The 13,799-nt window shown below is 32.8% G+C and overlaps 3 protein-coding genes across 3 annotated transcripts; 1 reads left to right on the top strand and 2 right to left on the bottom strand.

Moving 5' to 3' along the window:
- Positions 1-7,473: 7,473 nt before the first annotated feature.
- LOC139425236 (jerky protein homolog-like) lies at positions 7,474-8,582 on the bottom strand. The gene is made up of 3 exons (XM_071179178.1): positions 8,499-8,582; positions 8,242-8,440; positions 7,474-7,736 (listed from the first exon to the last, which is right to left on the bottom strand). The coding sequence occupies exons 1-3, from the start codon at positions 8,580-8,582 to the stop codon at positions 7,474-7,476; spliced, it is 546 nt and encodes a 181-aa protein (XP_071035279.1).
- A 1,558-nt stretch (positions 8,583-10,140) lies between these two features.
- Positions 10,141-11,841, top strand: LOC139425235 (zinc finger BED domain-containing protein 5-like). The gene has a single exon (XM_071179176.1). The coding sequence runs from the start codon at positions 10,141-10,143 to the stop codon at positions 11,839-11,841; it is 1,701 nt and encodes a 566-aa protein (XP_071035277.1).
- A 789-nt stretch (positions 11,842-12,630) lies between these two features.
- Positions 12,631-12,987, bottom strand: LOC139425234 (protein FAM200C-like). Its single transcript, XM_071179175.1, has one exon. The coding sequence runs from the start codon at positions 12,985-12,987 to the stop codon at positions 12,631-12,633; it is 357 nt and encodes a 118-aa protein (XP_071035276.1).
- Positions 12,988-13,799: the final 812 nt, after the last annotated feature.

The raw sequence follows: 13,799 nt of genomic DNA, 5'->3' as shown, positions 1-13,799 counted from the left end.
CTGTTACATTCTGTTTATCATTTACATATTAATAAAACATTTTTTAAATGAAGACTTTCTTCCACTAAACTTTTTGTCATTCCGTCACGGTCATTCCGTCACAGCAAATAGATGTTAATAACTGCTAGCCAACCTGAGGTTAATTTTCCAAATTCACAATTTACATTGCTTACACTTTATACTAAAAGTAAAAAATGGTTCAGGAAAATAATAGTTGCAAAATTCACAGAAACTACCAGTTCTAAGCGGCATGCCGAAAGCTTGGTTGCCAAAATGTCATTCCATCACACAAGTAAAAAGTTCATAAAATTAAAAATAAAAAAATACAAATTTTTTTTTTTTAGTTTATGAATCACATTATACCAATAATAATGATATGCATGAGAAAAAATCATGTTTATTTGAAATTAGATGCATAGAAACTTCAATTAATTGTCATCATNAAAAAAAATACAAATTTTTTTTTTTAGTTTATGAATCACATTATACCAATAATAATGATATGCATGAGAAAAAATCATGTTTATTTGAAATTAGATGCATAGAAAATTCAATTAATTGTCATCATGCAAGTCAAAATGTCATTCCGTCACATATGGAATTGCCCATATAGATTATATTAAAAATATATAAGATTATTTGGTTAAGTGCTGGAATTTTTTATGCAAATAGTAACTCTAAAAATAAAAATAATTTAAATCCCATGTTATCTGTATTAACAGATTGAAATAAAAAAATTTGAGAAAAAGAACAACTTATTAACGTTTCTTTTAAAGCTTTATATTTAAATTGAAGTAGATTGAAATAAAACTCTTATAGTGGTAAATATTTTGTTTAATTCGCTAGCTTCGTGAATGTTTCATTTATATTTTCATAAATTCTTTTAAAAAGAAAGAAATTTATATTTACATTACCAGCTCTACTTGTTCTCGGCTCGATCACTTTTTTTTGATTATCTAAAAACTGTGTCCTTAGATTGTTAACCTTTTTTTTCACATTATCAACATCTGTATCAAAAAGCTTTTAGCTATGTCATTCAGAGATTTCTCTCTTATGTATCGATCTGAATATGATTGTATATTACTGTCCCACAATTCCAGTATATCCTTGTCCTCAGCAATGAGTTTGTAAATGGCATTTTTATTCCATTCCATTCTATAAAAATAAGAAAGTACTTTCAATAATTTAATTTATAAATTAAAATATATCCGAAAAAATTAGATTTTTAAAAGTTTCACAAAATTATATTCCACAGGATTAAAATTGACGAAAACGATCGGGAGAGATTAAAATATATAAAAACTGACAGAATAACAGAATATATGAAAACTGACAAGAAACAATTATATATGCCCGCTTGTTGACGTCATTAAACCTAAGACGCTGATTGGTTAAGGGAGAAAAAACTTGGATGGAAAGTAGAGCATGCTCTACTATCGTCCAAGAAGTTGAACCAAGTTCTTGGATGGTTGTTTACACGATCCAAGCTCAAAGCAAAACAAGTTTCCCATCAATATCAATCAATCTCTGTCCAAGAAATTGGACCGTGTAAACAGGCCTTAAAGCCCCATTTTGAAATAAACCATAATAAGTACAAAGATAAATCGATAGATTTTTTTGAAAATAAACTTAAAAATTTGAATCAATCTCAAAAAGTTATGCGGGTTTTGATAGGAGGTGACAATATAAAAATAATAGAAGTTTCTTATCGTATTTCGCTGTTAATTGCGAAGTGCAGTGCAGCGGAAACCATTGGCGAAATTTTAATCAATTCTGCGGCTAAGATAATGGCCGAAATAATGATAGGAGAAAAAGCGAAACAAGCTTTTGATCGCGTTTCTGTCTCAAATAATACAGTTCACCGACGAAAAGTCCTTATTATGCATTATAAGTCGATGAGTCCACTGATATTATGAATTTTGAAAATCATACGGCGTTTGTTAGATACGAAAAAAAATCAAGAAATTCAGGATTACTTTTTATTTTGTCAGCCTTTATTAGGTCACACAACAGGAAAAGATATCTTTAATGTTATCAATAAATTTATGCAAGAAAACAAAATTACTTGAAATAGATGTATAGGAATAAGAACAGATAAAGTAAAAGATATGGTCGGGTCGGAATTAATAAAGGACTTATTGAGAGAATTAAAGATGTTGCGCCAAATGTCATATCCATACATTGTTGCATACAAAGAGAGGCTTTGGCCACAATTAAAATGACCGCTGATCTACAGAAAGTTCTGTATGAAAGTAGTTCGCTAAAATAGTTAACTTTATCAAAACTCGCCCTTTGAATTCACGACTTTTTTCGCTTATGTGCGAAGAAATGGGAAGTAGCCATACCCATCTTTTTTTTAATACGAATGTTCGTTGGCTATCACGAGGAAATATTTCAAGCAGACTATTTGAATTGAGACATGAACTTCAATGTTTCCTTAATGATAATTTTGAACTAAATAGTTGTTTATATGATTTTCAGTAAACTGTCATATTCAGCTGACATATTTTCAGTTTAAAATTGCTTGAATTTATCTTTACAAGGTAAAGAAATTACATTGTTTCATGTGCATGATAAAATAAACACTGCCATCGCAAAATTAAATTTATGGCAAAGAAGAGTTAGTAATGGAGAAATAGATTCGTTTCCCTTTCTTCACGAGTTTATAACAAGTTCCGCTACTACAATTGATGCTCATACTCTGAAATGCATAACACAGCATTTAGAGAGTTTGCATGCGAACTTGAAAAACTATTTCTCCCGTTAAAAAAAATATTGAATGGATTAGATATTCGTATAATATTAATACAGTATCCATGCCTTAAAGATTGTCGCAGGCTGAAGAACAGCAATTATTGGAATTGGCTTCAGACGGATTCTTGAAAAATAAACATGAGTGTACTTTAACATCATTCTTGCTGAAAATGAAAATATGTATCCAATTTTAACAGAAAAAGTTGTGAAATATATTTTGCCTTTTCCAACTTCTTTTAATGTGAAGTCGCTTTTTCAGCATTCGTGAAGATTAAGTCGAAAAAAAGAAATAGATTATTGGACGTGGAATCGCATCTCAGACTAAAATTGACCACAAGAGGACCGAATTATGATGAACTGTTATCACAGCAAAAACAAGATCATCCTTCTCACTGATGCAAATAAACTTATTAACAAAACTTTGAACCAAAAATAAAAAATAAACATATTGTTTAAAAAAAAAACATTAATTTTTTTATTAGTGGTACACAGCGTTACGAAAAATATAGAAAGGGTAACGCCGGTTCAAAATTAAAACGACACTCCTGAAAACATAATCAGTGTTGTTTGAATGAGAAATGATTGCAGAAGTGTCGTTTTAATTTTGAACCAGCGATAAATTTGGGAAACATTAACGTAGATAAAGAATCAAAACAAAATACACAGTCAATGTTATCACTAAGTTAGGCCTAACAACGATATCGGTTCACAAATAGCTTATAGCATATTAATCGCTGGGAATATAACCTATCGAACGAAGTGTACTAAGAATTTTATAAAATCACATAGATAAAGAAATACTTGGTTGTTATTAATTATGAAACATCAGTCACAAATAAAAGGACGTGAACATAAAACAACTGCACACAACAGCGTGACCACAGAGAATGTAAACATGCACTGAGTTGGATGGGGTTGCCAACACTACAATAAACTACATAATATTAAAACAGATTTAGACCAGTTACCTCTGTTGCACTTGCATCGAGCATACGTTAAACTTACTCGTCCGCGAATAGGTCACACCCGGTTAACACACCTTCATTTGGTATTTGGAGAACCTTCTTCTCAATGCCATACTTGTAATGTTCCGCTCACAATTCACCCCATTTTAATAATCTGCCCATATTTTAAACGACAACGTTTTATCTTTTTTAGGGAGTTCAATTTTATGCATACAGGATTTATTGAATGACATTCATCATCCTAACATTTTTGCTTTTTTACGTGCTGTTGGTATTTTTGACAATATTTGAATGTTTTAAGCATCTACAATTTTATTCAGTTTGCAAACATCGTATCATTTCACTCATTGTATTTTATATTGTATTCAAACCCCTTCATCTGACTTTATTTATACCCTTTATATGATTTTATAAACTTGTACCATTTTATCAATAAAAATTGTACAATGAAAATGTTGTATACACCTTGACCTTTGCTTTTAAACTGTTATACCGCTATTGTAAACTGTTATTGTTCGGCGCAGCATGTTCTTATTTGGACTTTGTGCCATTAAACCCTACATTCAATCAATCAACGATGCTTACACTATCAATAAAGTTATTAACTACTTCAACCTTTTCAGGAACAAGATCTTCTTCAAAATACCTCTTACCTAATTGCTTACCTCTACAAATTGTTAAATATCCTCAACACAAGAATAATTAGTACCCACTAGGAGTATCTTTTCATTTCGGAAAATAACATCTCTACTCAGTATAACTTCGTCTTGTTCTTCAAGATATATTCTATAACTATCTTTTTCTCCACAATATCCAACAAATATACCTTTGAGATACCCATTTCTTTCTGTTTTGCTTGGGTGCGTGAACAAAATATTCTGTCCCGGAAACTTTTACATGATTGATACTAGGAACTTTCTTGTTAAACCATAGTTCATATGGACTTTTCCCAGATGAAAACTCAGTTTTATTTAGAACATGTACAGCTGTATTTATAGCCTCAGCCCACAGTTTTAAGGGAAGATTCTTTGAGTGTAGCATAGTACGTGCACTTTCCAAAAGTGTACGATTCTCACATACAGCAGCAACATTCTGCTCTGGTGCATAAGCCATAGATATGTAAGAGGTCACTCCTTCACTTTCAAGAATTCTTGGATTTTATGCCCAGCATTTTTGGCTTCATTCATGAAATTGTGAAAACTCTTGGTTAGTTCATTTATTGCTTGTAAGATGTACACTCTGCGATACTTTGAAAAGTTATCTTTAAAAAACACAAAATATTTTGAATTACCAAGAGATTTATCATGCATGTGTCCAATTACATCAGCATGTATCAATTCTCCTGCTTTTGTTGGGTGTTCCCTAGTTCTAAACGGCTTCCTGCATTGTTTTCCAAAGCAACATCCTTCACTCAGTTCATTTTTACATGCAACTTTAATATCATGGTCTATTTAGAATCTCCTTAACATGTGCTTTATTCTGGTGACACAACCTTTCGTGCCACAATTGCAAGTCATTTCTTGTAGCAATGCAAACATTTGCAGAGACAACAGGTGCTTGGACTCTCAGTTCTAAAGCATATAGGCCATTAGCTGAGCAGACACCCTTTAACCGCACATTTCCATTTCCAATAAAAACAAATTCAGTTCTTGAGGCTTTAAACTTAAAACCTTTGGCTATAGTTTGTTCAATGGAAAAAAGATTTTTCGGAATTTCTTTTCGGAAAACGCGATTGCAAAATGCATAGGAAAAAGAAACCCGTGAAATTTGGATACAAGCTCTGGATGCTTTCGGTGCTTTTCATATAATACCATATGAAGGAGAAAAGAAAGATGTAGAGTCTAACAAGAAGAAAGAAAAAAAGTCATATCAAATGGTTATTGAAAATTTGCTATCAATAGTGGAAACTCTAGCAGAGCATAAAATGTATATGGACAACTTTTTCACATCTTATGATATTTTCTTTAGCCTAAAAAGTTAAATCTTCTTCGCTACAGAAACCGTTAGAGAAAATAGAATGGGAAAAAAATTTCCTTCAAAATTAGCTAAAATGTTGGGGAAGATAGATCGTGAAGCATTCGAGACTCAAGAGATGAAATTGCAGCTGTTCATTGGAATGAGAATAGAGTAGTGTTTGATTAGTACCAATTTTGAAGACACGAGGAGAACGTAGACATACCATCATGTGTTGTTTCGTATAAGAATAGAGTAGACTTGTTTGAAAATCTCATGCAAACATATTGTTCTTTTCTACAAGGAAAAAAATGCTATTACCCACTATGCATAAATCAGTGTTTCTTAACCTTTTCGGTATAATGAACCCTTTTTAAAATTTTTTTAACAAGTCATGGACCGCCCCCCCCTCCGTGGAAAAAATAATTGCAAAAAACATCTATTAGAAAACATTTAATTTTTTTAATCTAAAAGTATACAACATTTTTGAAGTTAAAATTTTTAATGTGAAGGTTGTTGCTGCTTCTCCTTGATTAATAAATTGAATTGAGAATCTTTTTCGACAAAGCAACATTCAAACGATTTCGCTGTTTTGTTTTTGTCACAAGTGTGGGAAATTCCGCTTCGCAAAGATACACTGTAGCAAACGGAATTATAGCAGCCATAGCTCGCTTTACAAGCAATGGGTAGGCTTCTCTCACAGATCAGAACTCTCCGAGTGTTTTTGAATAAAAATCCATCCATCTTTAGTAAGGACTTTGTTCTAGAATCAATACGCTCATCTTTGGCAAGGTTCATAACACCGATACAGTCAATATCACAAAGAAAAGGATTACGAATCCAAAACTCATCTTTTATACTTATCTCATCCAAATTGAAATATTTTTTAAATGAAACTTGAAGTACTTCCAAGTGTTCAGATTTCGTTTTTCAAGTTATTCAGTAACAAATTATCTTGCCGAGATCCTTTTTCAGAAAGCACTTCGTCCAATATTTGAAAGTTTGCATACATCCTATTTTGAATTTTATTTTTTCAAAGTGATGATTCAGTTTTTTGAATTTTAATTTTATTTCAGTAAGAATGCTTGTAGTTTCTCAGTTGCATCCATAATGGTGATATCAGATCCTTGAATTGAAAGACTTATATCGTTCATGTGGTTAAAAGTATCTGCCAGGTAAGCCAGATTATGCGTGAAAAATCTTTTTTTTTTTTTAGTTCAGTCTCGAAAATCCGAGATAATTGGGGCTGACACTACCTCGGATTACTGAAAACTCGAATTTTCCGAAAAAGTAGAAACTTTTTAACAACTACAAATGAAATTAAATAACATATTACCTTAAAATTAATTATTCTTTAATATAATGACGTAAAAGATTCTTCACAATTTAAAAAAATTGTCAATTTTTTGTTGCTTCAGTATATTACTTCTCTTTGTTGATGCGATAGTCAGCCAACGCTTCAAAAGCAAAACATCTGCAGAGGTGGCTTCAGTTTGCTGTTCTACATATTTTAAGGCTAGTTCTAAGGCTGCAGAACCTTCACTATGAGATTTTTTTTCCTGATAACGGAGAGTCGTTTTCTTCTGTTTCATATTCTTCCTCATCTTCCATCATTTCTATAATACTTGAGTCTGTTATTTCCAGCTTGTCGTCACTACTTAGCCATTCATTTAGATCAACTAACTGCATTAGAGTTTTCGCAGCCTGGTAATTCCTTCACCAAATCTTTCAAAACAATTGTTTCACTATCATCATCATTAATTTTCTCAATAGGCGTAACCAATTCAGGTAGAAACTTAGTTCACGATTTAATTACTGTCGTAGGTTGAACTTCTTCCCAAGAATCTGCTATCCAGTAGACAACATCTCTCAAAACATCCGCAACACTTTCATCATCAGACTGAACTAAATGTTGTAACAAACGGTGTCGATATTTTTTCTTTAAATTTTCCAATACGCCCTGATTCATTGACTGAATCAAACTTGTAACATTGGCAGGAAAAAATATAGCACGGATTTCACCACAACGTAGCTCATCATCGTCAGGATGAGATGGAGCGTTATCTAATAAACAAAATTGCTTTGCAAGGCAAATTTTTTTTCTCAATACATTCCGTGTTTCTAGAACAAAATGTTCTAGAAACCATTGTTTGAAAATTTCTCAATTCATCCATGCACTTTTCTGATTTATGTAATGTACTGGTAAGGCTTCTTTAGTGATGTTTTTCAAAGGTTCTAGGTTTGGCAGATTTCCAAATCACAGTCAGTTTCATTTTATGATTTCCAGATGCATTGGCGCATGCTAAAATGGTTAATCGTTCCTTCCGTTTTTTGTGACCTGGAGCTGAATTTTCCTCTTTTGGAGCAAGGGATTTTGAGGGCAGCATCTTAAAGTTCAAACCTGTTTCGTCACAGTTATATAACTGGTCAGGTGTGAGCTTTTCCGTCAATATAATGTCTTCAATCCGTTTTTGAAATGCCTGCACAGCTGACGTATCTGCCGAGAGTATTTCTCCGCAAATATTTAGTTAACGTACACCATATCGTTTTTTCCAACGGTCTAACCAACCAACGCTTGCTGCGAAATCTTCTTCACCTTCTTTGAACTGATTTCTGAAAAACACAGCTTTTTCCTGAAGAATAGGGCCACTTATAGGAGTACCTTTGCTACGCTGTTGAGTAAACCAAAGAAATAAAGCCTTGCTAGTTTTTTCATAGTCTGATGTTCTCATAAATTTTCTTTTTTCTCCTGGAGTCTCATTGCACTTCTGTGAACAAAAACTGCTCAATTTTTATTCGATTGCGACGCCAGTCACCAACTGTTACCTCTCCAACACCCAAATCGGTAGCAACACCTTTTATTGTATCACCTGCATCTAATTTTTTTATAGCGTTCAATTTAGTTATCATAGATACAAATTTTCTCTTATTTTTTCCACTCATTTTCACAGCAGGCACCTTAACGCAACACTTTCAAGAGCAATAAGTTTCCAAAATGATAAGGATCAAGCACGTGTATTGAGTCCCTAACTAGCATCTAAGCTACTAGTACAATTGAACTTGGAAGAATAAAACTCTTGTAGATCTGGTTTGAAAATTCCTTTCCAATCCCTACCTAGCCACCTTCCAAAACAAAGAGAACAAAAGGTGGTGGGTTACTGAAATTCTTTCCAGGACGAAACGAAAAATAACAACTGCATTCTTTCGGTTGCGAGAGGAAATGGGAAGAGCGCTTTTGGTTTCTAGAGGGGAAAATTTGGCACCTCGAATTAAGCGGAACCTTGGACTTCTGAGACTCGAACTTTCGAGACTCTACTGTATTAAGGTTATCTTTTTCTTCTAGAAAAAGTGATGCTTCTGTCTTCAACATGAAAATTCGTTTCAAAACCAGCCTTCGTGACAGCCAGCGCACTTCCGTGTGGTGACCTCATGCAGTGTTTTAAAAAGACGATGATTAAGAACTCTACTTCTAATAAAATTCACAATTTTTATAACTATTGATAATACTTCTTTTAAGCTGGTTGGAAGAGTTTTTGTAGCCTGTGCATGTCCATGTAAAAAACAATGAGTTACAAGAACATTAGGAACCTCTTTTTTTTACCATCAGGTACAAAGTAGATTTATTGCCAAGCATCACAGCTCCATCTGTACAAAGTGAATGAAGTTTTTCTTTCCAGTCGAAGTCGTGTTTGGACAAGAAAATATTTAACATTGCTTAAACCAGGGCTTCTTAAACTGTGGGTCGCGACCCCCAGGGGGGTCGCGAGACTACTGAAAGGGGGTCGCAAAGATCTGATACTTTTCAATCATTATAAATAAAATTTTAAAATTAGTATACACACTACGTACAAATATAAATACAAATAAAAATCATACAAAATACTATTGTAGTTTTATTATAACTATTTTTTGAAAAAAGTGGCAATGCAAAACTGTTATGTAGGGCCTATAAATGAAAATATGGAAGTAGCATTTAAAATAATAAATACAACGCGCTCCTCGATTTTCAACTGAACGTTCGACATTGATGTCTGGCCGCCGGCGTCAGTGTTTGCAAGATAACTTAGTGATTATAAGTACCCAGACGCCGCGTCGCCTTACAGCTTACACATACAATACGGAAGCATAATCAAGCTAGGCTAGGCGAATCGGCATATTATTTTTATAAAAGAATAATAAAAAAAATTAAATGAAAGCTTCTTTTTCGGCGTCTTTGTGATACGGTGCCTTTGTGCGCTGCACACTTTGAACACGCCATGCGTCGGGGTTGATCTGATCGTAATTTGTTGTCATTGCACTGGTAAAGATTCGAGTGTAGTTATTTTTCTGTTTGTACTTCAGTTTGGACTCAGCTTTGTCTTCGTAGTGACATGTGTGTATTTACTGTGTAATTTTCAGTTGGTGTTTTTAATTATTACGTTAAAGTTCAACTACATTTTGTTTAATTATTTATTATTATTTAACCATCATGGATAAATGGCTAATTAAAATTCCAACTAATAAGTCTGCCACGCCGTCACAACCAAGTTGCAGTGCTTCAAATCCGACTTCTAGCAAAACAAAAAAAAGAAAATATGACGAATCATATTTGCAGTATGGCTTCACATGCTCTTCTCACAACAATGAAGAACAACCAGTGTGCTTAATTTGCAAAGAAGTTTTGGCTGCAGAAAGCATGAAACCGTCAAAACTGCAACGACATTTGAATACTAAACATGCAACGTTATCAAAAAAGCCAATAGAATATTTTGAGCGTCTTTTGCAAACATCAAATAAAGAAAAGAACACTTTGGAGAAGTATGTTACTTTGAATGATAAATATCTATTGGCATCGTATGAAGTTTCGTATTTGATAGCAAAAACGAAAAAGCCTTTTACTATTGGAGAGCAACTTTTACTACCTGCAGCTATAAGAATGTCTGAAATTGTTCATGGAAAACAGTATGCTGCTGAAATTAGTAAAATTCCATTATCAAATGACACTGTGTCCAAAAGAATTTCAGACATTAGCAATGATCAATTTCAACAGCTTCTTATGAGGCTTAAAGACAGCTCAAAGTTTGCAATACAACTGGACGAGTCGACAGACATTTCAAAAATGGCACAGTTGTTACTTTTTGTAAGATATATTTATGAGGGAAGCATTCATGAAGATATACTGTTTTGTCGTCCTCTGGAAGGTCATACTCGTGGAAAAGATATATATAAAAAAGTAAATGAGTTTTTTGAAAAAGAAGGATTAAATTGGAAAAATTGTGTTGGTGTGTGCACGGACGGTGCTGCAGCAATGACCGGACAAGATCTTGGTTTTACAGCATTTGTTAAAGCTGGAAATGATCATATTACATTTACACATTGTATGATTCACCGAGAGGCACTTGTTGTTAAAAAAATTGCACCAGAATTAAACACTGTGTTTTTTGATGCAGTCAAAATCATTAACTTTATTAAAAGTCGAGCACTTAATAGTCGATTGTTTAAAAATTTGTGCATTGATATGGATTCGGATTATACAAGTTTATTGCTACATGCTGAAGTTAGGTGGCTATCAAGAGGTCGAAGTTTGAAACGATTATTAACTTTAAAAGATGAAGTTCTTATATTTCTAACAGAGCAAAATTCTAATTTGGCCGATTATTTTCAAGATAATTTATGGCTTCTCAAGCTATGCTATTTGGCAGATATTTTTGATAAAATCAATGATATGAATTTATCAATGCAGGGAGTCTGCGTTAATATGTTTATGTTAAAAAATAAACTTGAGGCCTTTGTTAAAAAAATTCTTATATGGAAGAACAGAGTGGAAAGTGGATCGCTCGAAATGTTTCCATTTACTGACGAGTATATAATTAGTAACAATATTTCAAAAAAAGATACTCCTATAACAAAAATTATAGTTAATCATTTGAAGGATATGGAAGTTTACATGCATAGGTATTTTCCCAATGATATCGATACACAACAATGGATTTGCAATCCATTTTCAATTGAAATGGAAGAAATTAATTTTTTAAACTTAAAAGCACAAGAAGAATTTGCCGAATTAACAAGTGATACTACCTTGCGACTTAGATTTTCTCAAGTGCCTGTGCATGAATTTTGGATAGAAATCAAACCAGAATATCCCCTACTATCGGAAATGGCAATGAACAAATTACTGCCATTTTGAACAACATATTTATGTGAATCAGCCTTTTCCACATTAACTTACATAAAATCAAAATACCGTTCAACTTTAATAAACGTTGAAAATTTATTACGATCTGCACTAACTCAAATTGAGCCTAGATTTAATTATTCGTGTAAAAATAAACAATCACATCCGTCACATTAATATTGTTTGATGTTAATAATATGTTTTTATTAAAAGAATTGTTACAAAAGTTTATTTTTTCTATTGAATAAATATATATATAGTTTTATGTCATTCTATTTATTGTGTTTTATTACGACCGATATCCCGTCAACGTTTCCAATTATATATATGTGAAATGAATGGGTACGTATTCTTTAATCCTTATTTTATTTACATTGTAAAATAGTGCGATATTACATCGACATCTACGGTTAATATATATTTCATTATATGGAGGAGGGGGTCGTTTAAAATTTCCTAAGCTTGAAGGGGGTCGCTATATAAAAAAGTTTAAGAAGCCCTGGCTTAAACTATCAACTGCCTTTGTAGTTTGCAAGAGAGACTCAAAAATTAAGAACTCCTCTTTGAATCTGAAATAAATTCTAAAGAATTTCTCTCGTAACGAACAAAAACAAGAAATTGACTTCAATTCAAGATGTTTGTAGTTTCATCCAGTTGCATACTAAAGGGAAAAGGCGATGCTTTCAATTCATCGATGATCTGTTTCAAGATATTGCAAGAAATTTCAACTATTCTTGAATGTATCACATCATTGGACAATGGAATAGCGTCAAATTTTTTTTCTCTGTTCCTGTCCACAAACTAATTTAACCATAACGTTTCTTCAATAGTATGCGGTTTTTTGCTCTTGGCAATACGATATGCAACTTTGAAAGATGCCTCAACCAGTGCTTTTTGTGAAATACCACATCCAAGCTTGGTTAATGTTCCAGATTTCGAAAACTGGGCTTTCTTCTTAGTAAAAAATTCTAGATCTTTAGATGCGTTTTCAGGATTAAGAGATTTGAGATGCTCTATCAATTTTGCTGGTTTCATACTTGCGTTTGCTAAAACTTTTCCACACAGAAAACATTGGGGCTTTTCCGTACCATCCTTCATGCAACAGAATCCATATCGCTGGTTCAAAGTTAAAACGACACTTCTGCTCTCACTTCTCATGTTATTTGAATGAGAAGTGAGTGCAGAAGTGTCGTTTTAACTTTGAACCAGCGATATGAAACAAAATTTTCATCGTACATTTCGAATTAGAGTGGGGGCACAAAAAATATCAAATAATTATTAAATCAAATAATAATTGTACATAATCAAAAAAAAAACATTAAGAATTTAAATTATTCACAAATGAATAACTTGATTGAACTCACCCTCTAGTTGAAAAATACCGACGAAAAAAAAACACGTTACACGAAAAAAAAAATTTAAAAAAATCTTTAATTACAACTTATGAAAAAGTAAAACAAATATTTTGTTTTTATAAAAATTAGCACTTTACAAAAAACGTTACGGAACTGATTTTAACTTTATTTTCAATAGAATTGAAATTCGAAAGCTACTTTGTGTTTTTAAAATTTTTTTTATTTTTATAGGGTTTGCGAATGTTCTTTTCCTCATATTGTGGAAGATGACTGGCATATCTAAGAGGTCTCTATTGGGAAAGGGCAAAGGGACGTGTTAGAAACCGAAGGAGAATTCCAGTCAGTTCTTGGGCTCCATCTACCAGATGCTGGGTGCATTGGAAATAAAATAACACATAGTCCTTCTAAACACAAAAGAACATTTATTCAACAAAAATAAACAGCTCCGAAGTCAGAGCTTACTTCTCCGACGGAATCATAACATTGAATGACAAAAATCTGACGCCAAGCACAGAGGCGCGCATCGCCAACTCTTTCCTCACTTCAATTCATTTCACAACATCCTCCCCCTGTTGAAACTCAGAGTGAGTCTCAAGCTCATAAAATACATTATTA

This window comes from Parasteatoda tepidariorum, chromosome 3 (assembly GCF_043381705.1).
Source record: "Parasteatoda tepidariorum isolate YZ-2023 chromosome 3, CAS_Ptep_4.0, whole genome shotgun sequence".
In the NCBI taxonomy this organism is placed as follows: domain Eukaryota; kingdom Metazoa; phylum Arthropoda; class Arachnida; order Araneae; family Theridiidae; genus Parasteatoda; species Parasteatoda tepidariorum.
The sequence above is the reverse complement of the archived record's forward strand: the minus strand, read 5'-3'. Positions and strand labels throughout refer to the sequence as shown.